Source organism: Talpa europaea, assembly GCF_964194135.1.
Source record: "Talpa europaea genome assembly, chromosome: 9".
NCBI classification, from domain to species: domain Eukaryota; kingdom Metazoa; phylum Chordata; class Mammalia; order Eulipotyphla; family Talpidae; genus Talpa; species Talpa europaea.
In genome coordinates this window covers 28,556,374-28,575,080 of record NC_140076.1, presented here as the reverse complement: position 1 = coordinate 28,575,080, position 18,707 = coordinate 28,556,374, and the positions used below count along the sequence as shown (strand labels likewise).

The following is an 18,707-nucleotide window of genomic DNA, read 5'->3' as shown; positions in this document are numbered from 1 at the left end:
ACAATAAAAAACACAACAAAACTAAACAATAAAAAGACAACTACAAATCAGAGACATTCTGCAGGGGAGGGGGAGAGAAAGAGACCAGGGCGAGGGTGGAAAGAACACAAGGGACTATGGTGATGGTGCACAGGTGAACTGGTGTGGAAATTCTATGGGACTACACCTGAGAACAGAAAGCAAACATTGTAAAAAAAATTTAATTAGTTAATTAAAAAATTATGGTTTATTAGTTTGATTTATAACTTTTTAAACTCAGAATATTTTTTAATTTTAATTTCATTTTCATTGTATTTTTTTTCAGGCTACAATAGTTTACAGCACTTTATATGATTCAGATGTACCTCTCTGCTACCATAGTCCTTTGTGCCCTCTTCTCCTTTTGTGCCCACCTGTAGAATTGGTAGCCTCAACTCTACAGTCAGATTTCTAGATTTTTTGGGGGAGTTTAGTTTTGCTTTTGTTTTGTTTTTATAGTCCACATATGAATGAAGTCATCTAGTATTTGCCTTTCTCCTTACTTCACTTAACATTATCCCTTCTAGGGGGGTCTCCCTAGTGGCGCAGGCAGTGGAGCACAGCGCTATGAAGCTGTCCGCAGCCTCTGCAGTGCCGGTTTGATCCCGGCTGGCCGCAGAACAACCCACTTGGCGCAGCAGACCTCTCCTGTTTCGCCTACTGCTCCCTTCAGCAGTGTATTTCGGTCATTCTGCCTGTTCTGTTCCCCACTCTGTCTCTGGTGAATTCTCTTAACTCCCGCACCTCTGGCCTGTGCCCCGGTTCTTGTATAAATAAAATAAAATCTTAAAAAATAAAACTAAAAAAACCTCCCATGATCCCTTCTAGTTCCATCCATGTTGCTGCAAATGGTAAACTTGCATCTTTTTTTTAGCCATTGGGTTTATTTATCAAATCTTAATCCACACATCTGTTACTGGGCATTTTGGTTATTTCTATAACTTACCTGTTATAAATAGTGCTGCAATGAATATTAATATATATATCTTCAATTTAGTGTTTTTTAAAAGTGTAAGGTTATAGTATTTATTTCCAGACCTTTCTTGTTTCTTGATCTGGGTCTGTATAACTATATACTTTCCTCTAAGTTCTCTTAGTACTGCTTTTATTTTCATTTTGCTCCAAGTATTTTTAGATTTCTCCTTCGATTTATAATTTTTAAGCATTTTGATAGATGGAAAATGAGTCTTCATTTATATTCTTATTTTGTTTGTTTAATTATGCATAAAAGAGCTGGGATATAGGCCAGAGGTATGAAGGTGGATGAGAGGATTTACCAGAGATAGAGTGGGAGCAGAACAGATCCACTGAAATACACTGCTGAAGGGAGCAGAAGACGTGATAGGAGAGGTATGCTATGCCATGTGGGTCAGCTCCCTGGCTGGGGATCAAACTCATGCTGCAGTAGCTGGTGATAGCTTGACAGTGCTGAGACTTCAACCCCTTTGCTACCCGGGGATTTTGATCTGGTTCCTACCAACATTAGGGGTGGGCCCCACCTTAGAACTGAGGCAAAGTAGGGTCTTAGAAGCTATAGACTCAAGAAATTGACTGCTGCTTGTGTCCTTTCCATTCCTCATCTCTACTCCTTTCAGATATTTATTTTATCTCTCTTTGACTTTCTGAATATTGGCCACATTTGCAACTCAGCTCTCATGGCGATGATTTTGCTATGTTTTGGGGGGGAGGTATCCAGTAGGCATTTGGATAGACAAGAGATAGGCTAGGGTTGGTGCTTTAGGAAGCTGAAGAGGGTGCCATCCAGAGGTCAGAATGGGTGATTAACTTTTTTTTTTTCAGAGGCATGATACCCCCGAAATTTTTTTTTTTAAGATTTATTTATTTATTTATACAAGCACTAAGTTATAGTCAGAAGCGGGGAGGGTGAGAGAATTCACCAGAGCCAGAAACAGAACAGGCAGAGTGACGAAATACACTGCTAAGGGGAGCAGTAGGCGGCAGGAGAGGTCTGTGCGCCATGTGGGACCCTCGCTGGAGGCCAGGGATCGAACTGGCGCTGCAGAGGCTGTGGTCTGCTTCGCATCCCAGCACTCAACCGCTGCATCACCAGGGGAGGCCCAGGGTGATTAACTTTTAAAGGGAGGAAAAGACAGGCTTTCTCAGAGAGGAAGGCAAGGAATCAAGGTTGTATACAAGTTTATAGGCTCTAGAGGGGTGGAAGTGTTATGTCTGTTGGTCTCTGAAGTAAAACATGAGGTCATATGTACTGATCTGAGGTTGGAGGGTAATCATTTGAGGTGAGTGGTGAAGGTGTGAGATGATAGCAGAAGCACATTCAGGAAACAAAAGGAATCCCAGAGACGAGCCTACAAGAAGTTGGTAAGCTTGGTTTTTCCTTTCTTAAGACCACTGCATGAGTGTACCAGAAGGAGGACTGTGGGATTTGGCTTTGGCAGGATGACTTTTTTGGAAGGACAGGAGGGAGAGGCAATTGAAAGTATTGGGAAGAAATGGTTAAAAAGGTCCACCTTGGGTTAGACCTATGATTCCTAGTATTGAATTTAGTCTCTAACAAAATTTCATTAGTGAACACCATAGTTAAATTGATTTACAGTCATTTCTTGGAAAGGAAGGTCTTTTATTTTGCAATTATATTCTATGGCTTGACATAGAAATGTCTTTTTTAAAAAACTAATGTGGATAAATTCATTTCCTAGGGCTATCATAATGAATTACTATGTGTAACAAAAATTTATTCTTGTGGTTAGGATTTATTCTCTGACAGTTTTAGAAGTCCAAAATCAAAGTGTTGGAAGGATTGGTTCTTTCTAGAGGTTCTGAGGGAGAATCTAGTCTATGTTTCTCTCCTAGTTTTTGGTGGTTTTAGTCAATTTTTGATATTCTTTAGCTGTAGATACATTTTCCAACTATCTACCTCTGTTTTCTTGTTGCTTTCTTCTGCTCTGTGCTTCAAATTTACCTTTGCCTTTCTTTATAAGGACATTGGTCATTGGATCTAGGGCCTATCCTAAGCCCAGGATGATTTCATCTCAAGATCTTTAATTTATATCTACAAAGATCTCTTTTTCCAAATAAGATCACATCCAGAGCTTTAAGGGGTTAGGATTTGGACATAACTTTTTTTTTGGGGGGGGGGGCATCATTTAACTCATTGCAAAAAAAAAAGAGGTTGGGAGAAGGATCAGAGACAGCTGCCTATGAGAGTTGAGATTTCAGAGAGGGAGCAGTTTGTTCATACAGTATTGTTTGCAGGGAGAATTTAGGAGAAACACCAACCCAAGAATACTGACTTTAGGAGAAATACCAACCCTAATATACTCTAGTCTCCTGACAAGGAAGAAAAGGGGCAAATTTGAGTTGTAGCTAGAAGACACAGCCAGAAGTCAATGCTGTAAGCACAGGAGTGTGAGGTTAAGAATCAGCAGTCAAGGAGACCAGGAAGGTGCTAAGAAACAGAGTAAAACAGCTGGAGAGAAAAGACGAAGAGGGTAACGAAGGGGGCTATCTTGCCTCGCTCTTATGGTCTCAGGGAAACCAATTTAAAACTCAGTTTAAAAACACACGGGTGCGGGGTTGGGGGGGAGGCCTCTCCCTGGTAGCGCAAAGGGTTAAGTCACAGCACTGCAGCATGAGTTTGATCTGATTTGCAGCCAGGGAGCTAACCCACATGGTGCAGCAGACCTCCCCTGTCTCGCCTCCTGCTCCCCTTAGCAGTGTATTACAGCAGATCCCCCTGCTCTGTTCCCCACTCTGTCTCTGGTGAATCCTCTCCCCTCCCACCTCTGGCCTGTACCCCAGCTCTTGTATACATAAATGATAAATTAAAAAAAAAATAAAAACATGGTCAATGAAACTGTTATTGCTTGTTCACATAAGTCTCCTTTACTGGATGGTGGGCTTATCAAGGATAGAAATAGTATCTTACTGAGTACTCAGTGCAAGATCTCACCCATGGAAGGGACATAGTTGAATTGAACAGAAAGTGCTTGTTATTTTATTATTATTATTTTTTTTTGTGGGACCCTCGCCAGCAGCCGGGGAATGAACCGGCGCTGCAGAGGCTGCGGGCAGCCTCGCAGCCCAGCGCTCAACCACTGCGCCACCAGGGGAGGCCCAAGTGCTTGTCATTTTGTACTGTTCTTCCCTTAACTCTTCTTCCCTTAAACATTTAATAAATCTACTTATAAGTGTGATTATCATGTTACACATTTGATATATATGATAACCACTTACATTTTTTGTTTATAATATGAAAGTATATTGCTTTTAAATATATGTTTTCAGTATTTTAGGCGTCTTTCCTTAGTCTTAATATTACATAATTTAGAATTTGGTACATTGGTACTGAGAGGGGAGAAATAGGATCCCGAATGAGGTTTAGCAAGTAATAGTGGTCTTCACTGAGTGTCTCTTTTGCAAGAAGCGTAAGATGAACAGAATAGGGCCTCCCCTGGTGGTGCAGCAGTTGAGCCCTGTGTTGTGAGGCTGCCCATAGCCTCTGCAGCGCTAGTTCGATCCCCAGCCACCAGGCGAGGGTTCCACAAAAAAAAGAAAAAGAAAAGATGAACGGAATATAAGGTACTCTCTACCCTTGAATTAAAACAAAGTCAGTGTGGTTTTTCATATTCTCAGAGCTAAATGACCAGACCTTTTACATTCCACTGTACTTTTCTTTCTCAAACGGTGACCTTTAGTCCCTAGAGGTTGCATAATTGCCCCAGATTTCAAGAATGATGCTCTTGGTGTCTGGTGAGGCATTTTTGTATAATACATAGATTTTATAAATTTTTTTTTTAATAGAGGCATTATTTATTTATTTGTTTGTTTGTTTATGCATGCACTGGGTACAGTCAGAAGCACGGGAGGGTGAGAGAATTCACCAGAGCCAGAGCAGGGAGCAGAGCAGGCAGAAGGACCGAAGTACACTGCTGAGGGGAGCAGCGGGCAGCAGGAAAGGTCTGCGCGCCATCTGGGACCCTCCTCCAGTGGCCGGGGAGCAGCCAGGGATCGAACCGGCGCTACAGAGGCTGCCGGAAGCTTTGCAACCCAGCGCTTAACCGCTGCGCCACCGGGGAGGCCCTTTATAAAATATTTCTAAAGGAGGCTTTTGATTTATTGTTCATAGAAGCAAATAAAATGCTATTAGTTTAAAAAGATTTTTAGGGGCCTCCCTGGTGGCGGAGTGGGTTGAGCGCAGCGCTGTGAAGCTGTCTCCAGCCTCTGTAGCACCAGTTTGATTCCCGGCTGGCCAGGGAGATACCCACATGGTGCGGGATACCTCTCCTGTCTCGCCCACTGCTCCCCTCAGCAGTGTTTTTGGTCCGTCTGCCTATTCTGCTCCCTGTTCTGTCTCTGGTGAATCCTCAGCCTCCTGCACCTCTGTCCTGTACCCCAGTTCTTGTATAAATAAATAAATCTTTAAAAAAAAAAAGATTTTTCAAACCAAAATTGTCTAGTATAGGAACCAAACTGGTTTAGTTCTTTAACAATGAAATAAATAAGTTAGCTTTTACATTTGAGTCCTGTGGTATTAAAGGGTGATTATTACAGATTCCAGTAAAGAAGCATGAACTACAAATTGTTCCAAACTATTGAAATAATGACCACAGGAAGTGAAAATACTTCTAAGCCCTATATGGTGTTACATTTCAGAAATGAGCTGGGATGGAAAATGAAACCAGCTTCTCTTTCCGCTGCTGAGTTTTCCTGAATTTCCTACAAGCTGCTTGGAATTTTGCAAATAATTCACAGCTGATAAAATAAAAAGGCAGCAGAACTGAGTATCTGTAGTGAGGACCCAAGAGACAGCCAGCAGAGAGAAGGGTTATCATTTGCCCCTCAGAGTCCTGTAACCAAAGAATTATATAATTGTTGGATTTCGTGTTGTTCTTTTAAACAAATGGGAATCAGCTGAGGGCCTACAAAAAGGATTATCAGGGTCACTGGAACTTTTCTGCTTGAGAACCTTCTTGGGGAGTTTAGTTTGTTTTTGTGACTTTTGCTTACTCATAAAAGAACGTTCACTGACAAGCCCTCTGTGCATCAGGAATGATGCTGGGCACTGATGATTCCAGGACACATTTTCCACCCACTAAGAGTTTCCTAAGAGGAAACTCCTAGAGTGGAGGCAGGGGAGAGATAGACCCAGAAACACACTTTAAAAATGGTGTGCAAAGAACTGTGCAGATGCCAGGACAGGGTGCTCAATGAGTGCAGTTTGCCAGATCAGAAGAACATAGGTGGGAGTTTGCCACTTTGTGGTGGAGACTTGGTGTGGAAGAAATATTTCTACTGTTCTAAGAATGGCAGTCCTTCAGTATAGCTAGTTCTTAGGAATGACAGGAAGAACTATGTGAGGAGAGATTGGAGCAGTAGGCAGGGACAAGATCTTGAAACCTTGAATGCCAAGCTATCCTGAAGGTAAATGGAATTATTGTGGGTTTATGCAAAGGAGTTCAGATTTTTCACTTAGATCATTCCTCTAACTGTGTAGAATATGAACTAGAGGAGGCAAGGCAGGGATATTATGAAGAGGTTGTTGCAGCTAAGTAAAGATGATGACAAACTCTTTGGTCATGTGATTTTTGGGTCAGCTTTCAATTAAATTTTTTCAGTCTTGGAGCTAATCTTATGGACTGGGGAAATCGAGAAGTAAAAGGAAGAAAGCAAGAAGTTTAAAATACCTGCATATAAGTTTGGGGTAGCCCAAATGACACCTGATCTAGGGAGACTTTTTCACCTACATATGGCCATAGATCATCACTGTTTTGGGGGCTCACCCAGCATTTTGTCAATCTCTCTATTATATAGAATTAATCACACTCCTGTAAATATTTCTTTTTGAGGTCCTCCTCAGTGGTGTTGGGCTCAATGTTAGGCATTATGTATTATTCATTTTTGTATCCCCAGGGTTTGAAAACATCAATAAACATTCACTAAGTGAATGAGAGGGAGAAGGAACTGTGTTGCATGGTGGATAAGGTACTGACCTGGCTGTCAGGAGTTGGGGCTCTAATTCTGGCTCTGCTCCTAGGTTACTGCATGACTTTGAATAAGTCCTCTCACTTCTCTGGGTTTCAATTTCTTCATCTGTTAAATAAGGATAAAAATACAATTTTCAGGGTTATGGACACTAAATCAGGTTACAGAGCTTATCAGCTGCCTAGCCTGTTTGTGCCCTGCCCTTGGGAAACACCCAGGACTATTGTTCCTACCATTTGGATCTCATTTGCTCTCTATCTCCTGGTGAGTGAAGCTGAAAGCTGTAGCCTTGATGAGGGAAAGTTTGCAGCAGTGACTTCTGTCCATCCAAGTGGTCCCTGTGTTGCTAGAAAGTTGGACATGAAAAAGAGGGGAGCATGTTAAGAAAGCTGTACAAGAGAGGTTAAAAAAAATGCAAATGCCAAGTAAAAGGAATACCATTCTGGGTCTGCCTGGTGGCACAAGGGGTTAAGCCGCAACCTATGAAGCTGTCCCCAGCCACTGCAGCTCGAGTTGGATCCCCGGCTGGCCAGGGAGCAACCCTCATGGTGCAGCTGACCTCTCCTGACTCGCCAGCTGCTCCCCTCAGCAGTGTACTTCAGTGAGTCTGCCTGTTCTGTTTCCCTACTCTGTCTCCAGTGAGTCCTCTCACCCCCCACACCTCTGGCCTGTACCCCAGTTCTTGTATGCATAAATAAATCTTTTTTTTTTTAATAAAGGAATACCATTCTGAAAAAGATAGAAAATCATGATTTTAGAAATCGCTATCTCAATAGATGACTGAATTCCCAGGTAGGATGTCTTTCCAGAATATTTACCAGCCTTGCTCTATTTACATTGTAAAGCTACTTTTTCCTCAAAATGTGATACATCCCCAATTTATAAGGCATATGATTAGGGAGTTTCTGAAATCTCCAAGTGATAATTTGTAAAGTTTTCTTAGAATTCCACTTAAGTGAGCTTAGTTAGCGCACAGCATTGGCTTTTTCCCAAGACAGTGGTCAAGGGAAAATGATAAGAAAAAACTGGGCGTGGGGGGGAGGGGAATTGAGGCCAATAATCCTTCCCCAAAGGCCAAAATCAGCTCTGGTGTTTAAGTGAGTGACCTTAAAAAAAAATAATAAAAGTGTGTTTCCATTTTGCAAGGCTTAAAAAACTATATTGTGTGCTCAGATGGCACCTTTAATCACAAAGAATTTGGCTGAGTTCCAGGCCAATTCTGCTGGTACAGAGAGCTCTGAGATCATACCCTATATTCAGTGCACAGAAGAAATATTTCATCCATCTCTGAAATGAAAAGGGGGAAATGGAGCATATTTGAACAGTTTTATACCAAGACTATACGGGGTGAAAAGTGAAGGACGCCCCATCCATTTGGACCTAGGAAAGGTACTATTAATTCTAAGTATTTAAATGGCATTTTTTTTTCATTCTCAGAGTATTTCACCATAAATTAAGCAGCTTGCATAAATCTGAAGGCAAGCTCCTATTTCACAGATATATAAATGGAGGCAGATGGATTTTGTGATTTACCTAAGACTACTTTAAAGAAAGGCAGGGAAGAGGCAAAGGGAGAAAAAGCAGCTCCCGAAGTAGCAGGTTGTAACCCAGGAGTTTGAGCTTTTAGAGCTGAATTTAATCCATACCGAGGCCAAATATAATCCTCCAGGATGGAAGCGGTCCAGGACACCAGAGCTAACATTCTCTGCCTTTGCCAAAGAGCCTGAGGCAGTTCGGTGACAAGCAGATAGAACCTCACTTCTATTTCTCAAGTGAAAGAAAGTAAGGCCGACATCATGTGATAGGTACTGCCCATCTTTGCAGGGCCCTGGTTCAAGCCCATGAGAAGGACATGTGCTTCTCTTTGATTCATCATTGCTTTTGCATTAGTGCTATTCTTTGGAGGTGTCCTATTCAAAGGTTTATTTTAGTTGGAATGTTGGGTCATACAATTTTAGGTAGCAAAGTTGAATGACAGCTGAGTGCCAGTGTTGAGCAGATTATATACTGTGATGCTTCTTCACTGCATCTCCCGAAGCCTTAGCTGTGGGAAAGGTCTGGGTGATTGCTCTGTGTATTAGAGATTGAAACCCCATCAGTAAATAATGAAAAGCGATCCAAGCTAAAGCTGCTGTGGAAATCTGAAAGCCATTATCTTTTCCACACTTCCTCTCTTCACCCTCATTTTGTTTGGGAATGTATGGGGACACCCAAGAACAAAAATAAGCCAACTTGCCCTTGACTTATTGTCCTGCCTTTTGAGTTATCAAATGTGAGTACTTCTGGCTCCCAGATATGATGAAGTAAAGAGAATGCTGGGAAGCAAGCCATAATTAGAGCTGCTCTTCCGGCATCTTCTATTCTACATGGAGGAACGGTTGGGGACATTCGAATCACATTTGGGTTTCAGAAATGTCAGGGAGCAAATATGTAATATTCCTCACGAATTTTCTCGGCCAAACCTTGTCCACCCTTTCTTACTGTTGTTTTTTTAACCCATGACTCTATACACAGTTCATACACGTTTTACCTATCTGCAACTAACCTGTCTCAACTCAGAGCACCTTTAAAGAAAGCAGAAGCACTTTAGGAGAGGAAACGTGGCAACTCTTTGCAGGCACCAATCAATATTGCAGAACCACTAAGTATAGGAGGTTTTGCTAGGGCTTAAATCTGGTTGTCAACCCAAACACAATGGGCTTTGTTACTCTAGTGTAAAAAGGAAATGGAGCAGTTTTTGGCCTCCCCAGACTGTATCGCAGGATGGCAATTTCAGACGCTACATTCACCAAATCTGCTTTTCCCTATTCAGAGTTCTCCAGCAAGTTAATTGGCTGTTTTTGAAATGCATGGCAATATTCAGCATTTTCACCCTGAAGCCTATCATAGTTTTCAGCTTTCCACATGCGAAGGACTGGGCATGTAGAAAGGGATCGAGTTGGTTAGAATAGAGCCCTTTTGGCAAGGGATCCCAGCACCTGTGATTTATTATAGAAATCACACACGCACGCTAATTGCAAGTCGTTGCTGCTGCTGCTCCCCGCCCCCCCCCCCACCCGCCTTGAGTTCTCAAGCCAAGGGACCTGCAGCGACACCTCAGTATTTCAAGTGTGGGGAGTTACACTGGGTTCGAAAGTCCTTGGGCGGTAAACGCAAAGGAACTGCGAAATACCTCGAGAAATGACCATTCCAGGAGAAAAGTGGAGACTGCGCTCCCGGACGGGCCGGAAAGGGTGCCAGGGCCACGGCACATCTCCCTGAGCTGCAATGGTCCTGCAAGCGGGGTCCGGGACCTCTGCTTTATTTGACAACTTAGCGCGGTCTGTGGGTCTGTGGGGAGGGCCGTCCCGGCACGGGGAAGCGGTTTGAGGGAAGGGCCGTCCCGGCACGGGGAAGCGGTCTGTGGGGAGGGCCGTCCCGGCACGGGGAAGCGGTCTGTGGGGAGGGCCGTCCCGGCACGGGGAAGCGGTCTGTGGGGAGGGCCGTCCCGGGCCGCCTCAGGACCAGAAGAACGCGCGTCCCGCCAAGTGACGGCGCGCGCCCCGCTCGGGCGCCCCTCTCCCGGGCCGTCTCCGGGCAGAGGTGCCTCGCGCCCGCGGTCCTCCCCTCTCCTCACTCGTCCGGGCGAGCCGAGCCTCAGCGGGAGCCCCGCCTGTCTCCGGGCAGCTTGAGCCCCCGAGCGCTCGCCCAGCCTGTCAGTAACCGCCGTTTGCGCTCGCTTTCTTTCTATTTTTTTTCCCCCCTTTTCTTTTCTTCCCCCCTTCTGCCTTTGTCCCGCTTGGTAACTGGGCTCTGACCAATCGCCGCCTCACCGGCCGGCGCCGGGTGGCTCCTGATTGGCCCGCCCGGGGCGCGCAGCCGTCTCCCGCTCCCTCGCCGGAGCGAGGCAGACAAAAGACGCAGGCTCCGGGGTCCGGCAACCGGGATCGGCCAATCACAGCCCAGCTTTTCCTCGCGTCCCCCTCCTCGCGCGCTCCGCTCCCTCCCCGCCTGGCGCGCGTGCTCCCGGCTTCGACTCCTGGCGAGCGGCCAGCGCCCGGGCCGTACCATTCTCCCCGAGGCTGGGGGAGAGACCTGAGGGGTCAGCGCGGAGCCGAGGGCTAGAGAGAGGTGGAGAGAGTGGAAGGCCGAGATGGAGGGCAGTTTTCGGAACGCTTTCTTCGGCATCTAACCGAATCCCCAGTGCGCCGAGGCGGAATGGCGTGGAAGGGGCTGTGGGGACGCTGGCTGTCCCCCCCTGCCCGGCACGGCTGGGTGGCACCTCAGCGGGGGAGCGTGGGGGAGGGGGACAGTGTCCCCCCTCCGCGCCGTTAAAATGAAACTCTAGTGGCTGGAGTCCGGGCAGAGCGTGAGGGGCGCGGGCTCTGGCGGGCTTGCCGCTGCCCGGCGAGAGCGCCCCGCGGAGCGGAGCTGCTGGACTCCCCGACGGGCCCCCCTCCGGAGGCTGCAGCGCCCTCGGTTCCGAGCCCGACTGGAGCCGAGCCCAAGTCCTGACCCCTGAGGGGATCGCTCTCTGCAGACCAGTGGGACCCCGAAACTTGAACGCAATACCCAACCCCCTTTTTATGCCCGCCTTTGTCACTTCTCCACCTTTCTCCCAACGGCCCCCCCCTTTTTTTTTTCTTTTCTTTTTCTCCATTCTCCCTCACGCGAAGGACACAGAAGTGGCTTCCGCGGAAAGATCTGGAGGCGGTGGGAGCTTTTCTCTTTGGACAACGACTGTGTAGAAGGGATTTTTGGGAAGCCTCGTTTTTAACACCTCAGCCCTCCTCCCCTCAAGCCTCCCTGTACCTCTCTGAGGAGGAAAACCCATAAATTGAAAGTTCGGGGGGGCATTTTGCTGGGTGCTGTAGAAAGGACCCGGTCCTCGTCCTGGTAGTTGGCTGGACTGGTACCGGCCTTTGGAGATCCGAAGTACATTTCCGTGTGGGACTTTTGCAGATATACATTTTTAGATTTTTAAGTGTCAGATAAAAAAAAATATATATATATGCTTTCTATATATCTCCTGACGACCTGCCCCTGACAGCGCGATGTACAATACGGTGTGGAGTATGGACCGCGATGACGCAGACTGGAGGGAGGTGATGATGCCCTATTCGACAGAACTGATATTTTATATTGAAATGGATCCTCCAGGTACTTGGGAGAAAAAAAAAAATCTTGTGATGGGTCTGGTTTGTGCTTAACAAGACGTTGGTGGTGTTTTCAGGGCAGAACTATGCTGGGTGCGTTAGGCTCAGGATGAGAGGCAGATTTGCAGTTAGAGCTGCAGTAAAACTGCTGCTGTTTTACGCGTTCAAAGTTTGCAGTTAGGACCCTGATCCTATTGTCCTGCGAGGGTGGGGGTGGGGGCTGGAGTGGGGGTGGGAGGAGAGACCCGTTTCTTTTACTTCTTTGCCTTTGCGTGTCGTTCAGGTTTTTGTCGAGCTCCCCCCATCCCCTTTTTCTTTTTTTCAATTAAAGATTATTCTACCTGCAAAGGATGCTTTATGTCCCAGTCAGTCTTCCCCTTTGGAAGAATTCTTTAAATTTTATCATTTCAAACATCTGTCCCCTTTGCTTCGTGGTTTTTTTTTTTTTTTTTTAACCTTCGTTAACTTCTGAAACTGGGTTGCTTATGTGATTATTCATTTAAGACCCCCCCTCCCACCTTTTTTTCTTACAGAAACCAAATGCCGGTTAGTGATTTTCAGGGATTGGGCTTGCTTAGTCAGTCATGGCCTCATTCAGAGGTTTTTCTTCTCAGAAATATAGTCGCTCAGAGATCTATGTGCCGTGTTTTATTACTCTTTAATTTATGGTGATTTAACTTAATGTGTGGGATAGGTTTAATATAACTTCAGTTCTTAAGAGTAAAAAAGGAGAAACCTGCCTTTTTGTGTATGTGATGTGTACATGTAGATGATAGGCTGGAATACATATAATGTATACATATACTGTATTTTTAATTTAGAGCTTTGTGTGAGACCCTTACAGACATTTTGTGTATCTGGTAGGAAAGAAAGAGGAAGGGGAAAATGGAAAAGTTGGATGATTTTTTTTTTTCTTTAAAGTCTACCCCATTTTATGATTATTAGCTGTCAGATTTTCAAACCCTGGCTACAATTATAAACATTGCTTTATGTAATGATTTTGAATATGTAGAAGGCCTTTGTGACTCCTTATTTTGTTGAGGATGAACTCCTTATGTGTTTTAAAAATGTGTTTTAGTTAATAAATTGCGTGTCATTGGGGAACCTCATTATTATAAGACTGTAATTTTGGAAACGTTTGAAAGGATTTGAGCCCGTGGAAGTGTAATGAAGTATAACTGTCTTATAGAATGCATATAGAATTATTTCCTGAGTCCTTGTGAACAGTGAATTTTCCTTTGTTTTTTTAAAATTAGTTGTAGAGTATTAAATGATGCTGTGTTTAAAACTAATGCTAATATTGAATCAACCTTTTTGCTGCTCTTAATGATCACTTAGAATTTTTTCTTTTCCTGTCATTTTGGAGCCTTCTCTCCATGCTTTTATAATTGTGACTGCAATCCAGATGCATCTTTTCAGTGTTTTGCAAAGTTTGTAAAATTTACCACCCATCTATTGTGTTTTCCCCCTTTGTTTCCTCCTAATGGTAAAGCATCATTTCTATTAGATGCATTTGTCACTCATGTAAATGGAAATTTACTGCATCGTTGATTCTTTTTCTGTAAAAAGTTAATAATTCTATATTTTTGTTATTATATGAATTATATATTCAAACTGCTTAGAATCACACTATATCATATAGCATCTTGCTTTGCAGACATACAAAGGGAATTTGTTGGGCGGAGAGATGAGTGGGGAGGAGGGGAGAAAATGAAGAAGGCATTAATGTTGGAAAATTGAAAAATATAGGCCTAGTAGTAGAATATTGGCCAAGTCGAGTTGAGTTATCCAACATGATTTTAAGAAAGGTTGACTATTGTAATTATGTAGTGGTGTGAGTCTTATGAGGTTATATGGAAAATTCTGATCCAAACTTTGTGTATTCCATTGGATATAAACTTTTTTGTTCAAAATGGTCATCCTTGATGAGATTTTGCATACTGAGATTCTATTCAGAATTATTGAAAATACACATGTGTTGTTCCTTGTCACCCATTTTGTAGCCTTAATGTAGAACATGGTTAGTTATACCTAACAACTTTTTTTTTTTAAAGACTTATTTATGCATGCATGCAAGAGCTGGGGTGTAGGGCAGAGGTGGTGTGTGTGTGTGTAAAAGGATTCACCAGAGACAGAGAGGGAAGCACAACAGGCGTATTGACTGAAATACACTGCTGAGGGGGGAGCAGTGGGTGAGGCAGGAGAGAACTGCTGCACCATATGGATTAGCATCCTGGCCAGGGATCGAACTTGTGCCTTAGTGGCTGCTGATAGCTTCATATTGCTGAGACTTAACCCCTTGTGCCACCAGGGAGGCCCTATTCCTAACAACTTTTTAAAAAGAAGTACATTTGAATATGCTGAAATATTGCCTAAGTGAATGGCTTTTAATGAAAATGAGCACCAACCTTGTTTTGTGTGATTAAAAAATTAGGTGCATTATTAGTGAAGTTGCAGCATGTTTGTATCTGTCTTTTTCCAAGTTCTTATCCCAGATCAAGCTCCTATTTCTTGCCTGGACTGGTGTAATAAGCATAGTAACTGTTCTCCTCAGGTTCTGCTCTGTCCAGTTCGCAGTGTTATTTAAGTATCTTCTGGGCCTTCCCTGGTGGTGCAGGCGATTGAGCACAGCACTTTGAAGCTGTCTGCAGCCTCTGCAGTGCCGGTTCTATCCTGGCTGGCCGGCAAGGGTCCCACATGGTGCAGCAGACCTCTCCTGTCTCGCCTGCTGCTCTCCTCAGCAGTGTATTTTGGTCAGTCTGTCCGTTCTGTTCTCCTCTGTCTCTGGTGAATCCTTTTACCCTCCTGCACATCTGGCCTGTACCCTGGTTCTTGTATGCATAAATAAATAAATCTTTTAAAAAAAAAAGTATCTTCTGATGACTTACCTTCCAATGGTAAGTCTTCCAGTGACATAAAGACCTTCCAATGGCTTCCTTTTGCCTATTGGGAAAAAACAAAACAAAAAAACCCCACCCATCTCAGATTCCCTACTCTGTCCTATAAGTTCCTCTATTTTTGCTTTCAACCTAATTTTCAAGTTTTTTCTTCTCCTGGAATATATCTCAAGTTCTTTGGAAACTGTTTTGTACTTTCTGTTCCTTTAATGTATGCTTTTTCCTCTTCCTGGACTATCTTTCACTCTCAGTGGTTATTGTTAAAATTTTATCCTATGTTGGATGGAGCTAGAAGGGATCATGCTTAGCGAAGTAAGTCAGAAAGAAAAAGAAGAATACCGGATGGTCTCACTCATAGCAGGAATTTAGAAAACCTAAATAAGGGTCCAGGCAAAAGACTAATTAATACAAAGTAAAAGTCAAAATCAACAAGCAACTATAAACCAGAGACACATGGCGGGGAGGGGAGAGGAAGGACTAGGGTCAAAATAAGGGGGGGGGTGCAATTGTATGGGGAATATAACCAAAATGATAATGCAAACATTGTGCAAAAATGCAAAATGATTTAAGAATTATATAAAATATTAATATAAAAATATTATAAAAAATTTTTATCCTATGTTTAGGACCCAGATTAGATGCTTTCTTTGCCGGGATGGATGTTCCCTGGCCCCTTCTGTTAGAAGACAGCTCTCCTTCCTTTTCCTTTCTCTTCTAGCACTTCTCAGAACTTATTTCCATTCTGTGAGGGCCTGTTGAGCCCATTCTCTTGAGAGTAATTTATCCATTTACTTATGTATAGGTTGCCCTATGGAATTGTCTTCTCACCAGATTATGAAGCTCATAGCTTGCTCAGGGTTTTATAAATAGTAGACAATTTAATAAACATGTGTTGAATTTATAAATACCTGAGGAGCACTGTTTCTTTGTAGCTGTTGAGTGCTTTTCTACTTAGAGTCCTTGGTTACCTCCTTCTTGGCTATTGCAATAACCTAGGGTTAAATAACTTTTGAATTAGACAGTTACTGATTTAGGGGTCTTAACTGTAATATGAGTATTATTTTAAAAGCATTTTTTATCTTAATTTTAATTTGAACATAAATGCAAAATTATGTATTATTTGTTGTTTCTACTGGTCTCAAAAATTTTTTTCAAAGGTGTTTTCCTTCAGCATATATTTTCAAAAACTATCATTACTGGGCATCCTGAAGGGGTCTAATAATTGTGTGGATTGTGACAGCTACTATAGTTTACTAACATATAAAGATTGGATCCAAGTGGGAGTTTGATGTTTTAATTTTTCTGTACTTCCCAGCAGCAACAGAAATACTGAATTGTTCGGATGATACAAAACTTTTATTTTGGAAATGTTAAGATTGTGGTTCAAGAATTGCTTATAAGCAAGACTAATCAGTCTTCCTATGGATTCAGGAATTGGGATTGTAGTCCATAGCAGAATAGTTGGTGGATAGGCCTTTCAAAGAGTCCTGGCTTTGCTGTAGGAGTTTAAATTAGAGTACTACCGATACTCAAAGGATCACAAAGTCTTGCCAACACTTAGGTGATCTATTAGCCTGTACTTTAGTTTTGACACTGTTAATTGATTTTATTTTGGGAAGATAAAGTAAATGATTATTTTAATTAATGGGTACAATTCTTTTTAAAGATTATAAGTTTTTTTTGGTTTTATCAAGACAAATTTCTGAAATTATCCTTAGGGCAGCATATCTCTTTAGTAGTTAGAAAATTAGAAGTTGTGATTGTTTGACAAAACATAAATAGAGGAAGATCTAGAAAAGTGGTTCTCAGTACTCCTTTTAGAGTCTTAAAAATTATTGAGGATCTCACAGAGCTTCTGTTTAAGTGGGTTATATCTGTTGGTGTTTACTTTGTTAGCATTAAGTTGATAAAAAAATTTCATTTAAAAACAGCATCACATGTTAGCATAAATTTTTAACGAAAAAATAACTATTAGAAAACAAAAAAATGAGAGTGGCATTGTTTTAAATTTTTGCTAATAACGTTGGCTTTCAAATCTAATGTTTGACTTAATAAAAGTCACCTTAATTTCCATGTCTACTCCTGCATTCAATCTTTTGAGATATCATAAATTATAACCTCTGGAAAACACCACTGTACAGTTGTGAGAGAATGAGTGTGCATAAGGCAGACAGCATCTTGAAATATTTTGAAAATATTTTTGTCCTCTTGGGCCTTCTGAAAAGATCTTAGGGACCCACAAGATCTGGACTACACTTAGAGAACTACTTGTCTAGAAGTTACCTGACTTCCTAGTTTGCTCACCAACCAAGTAAAATATCTTGACTTCCTTGAAGCCAAATGAAAAGATTGTTTCAGGAAAGTTGTTTGCTTATTCTGGCATACTTGGTATTTTCACTGGTAAAATATAGATTAAGTAAGTAACATTCTAGTGGAGAACTGGCACACTGACCCATGGTTGGGAAAAATATCTGCTGAGAAACACACTGAAGAAATAGGTCACCTGCCACCGTATGATCCTTAGGGTTGGGTATCCTAGTCATGTGAATTTTTCTTCATATACTCTGAATTCAGTTTCCTGGGTTCATCTTATATAAACACTTCTGTGTGTGATAAGAGATCTGTTATGAGCTAGGTGTTACTTTTTTAATGATATTGTCGTATGGGACAAATGTTAATATAATCAAAGGGTGTAAAAGATATTTCAGTTTTTTTTCAAATCTTATCAAAAAAGATTAGTCATTGCTTTCATTTAATATAGTATAGTTTATCCAACCTTGTTTCATTAGAAGTATGGTGGCTCTCCATTTTATAATTCTTTTAAAATTTATTTTCATGTTGAATATCTTTATATTTTTCTTAGAATGTAGAAAAGATTGAACATGTTTATGGTCACCATATTTAACAAGATATGTAGAAAAATAATTACATATGTCTGTGTGATATAATTTTATTGATGTTAAAGGGGAATGCAGCCCAAACTTAGTAGAAAGAACACAAACTTTGGAAACAGATGATATGGTTCCAAATGAAGCTTTGCTTCTAACCCTGCTCAAGGTTATATGACTGGTTTAACTTTTCTGAGCATACTTTTTCTCTTTTGTAAAATTAAACTAATCCTACCTTTCAGACTTGTTCTTGGGAATAAATATACTATATCAATATCTAGAACAGTATTTGGCATGTGGTATGTAGCTAGTTCATTATAGCAAATATCTTTTTTTTTTTTTAAACATTTATTTATACAAGCACTGGGTACAGTCAGAAGCGCGGGAGGGCGAGAGAATTCACCAGAGCCAGAGCGGGGAGCAGAGCAGGCAGAAGGACCGAAGTACGCTGCTGAGGGGAGCAGTGGGTGGCAGGAGAGGTCTGCGTGCCATGTGGGACCCTCCTCCAGTGGCCGGGGAGCAGCCGGGGATCGAACCGGCGCTGCAGAGTCTGCGGGGCAGCTTCGCAACCCAGCGCTCAACCGCTGCGCCACCGGGGAGGCCCATAGCAAATATCTTAAAGGATATTGATTACATAATTATCCTAAGTCTGTCTCTTTGGGTGCAGTCAAAACATTTTGAGTTATATTATCCCCCTCCATTATCTTGATCTCTGATGTTTAAGCAGGATTTTATTTTTGAAAGAGTTGTCTAGGGTCTTTTCTAGTTATAACATCTTATGAATCTATGGAAATGTCATGCAGTCA

At 42.4% G+C, this 18,707-nt stretch overlaps 1 protein-coding gene across 4 annotated transcripts in view; it reads left to right on the top strand.

The window, feature by feature from the left end:
• LOC311176955 (phosphatidylinositol 3-kinase regulatory subunit gamma) overlaps nucleotides 1–18,707 on the top strand; it is a gene marked incomplete at both ends in the record, with an annotated part of 95,162 nt that overhangs the window by 20,630 nt on the left and 55,825 nt on the right. For 3 of the 4 annotated variants that reach the window (XM_084242618.1, XM_084242617.1, XM_084242616.1), the window contains one exon: nucleotides 12,015–12,120. The exons of the other annotated variant lie outside the window; for it this stretch is intronic. In XM_084242618.1, the coding sequence (XP_084098744.1) occupies nucleotides 12,015–12,120 (106 nt within the window). Of the gene's footprint in view, nucleotides 1–12,014; nucleotides 12,121–18,707 lie in introns of those variants that run through there. 4 annotated transcript variants of the gene reach the window in all.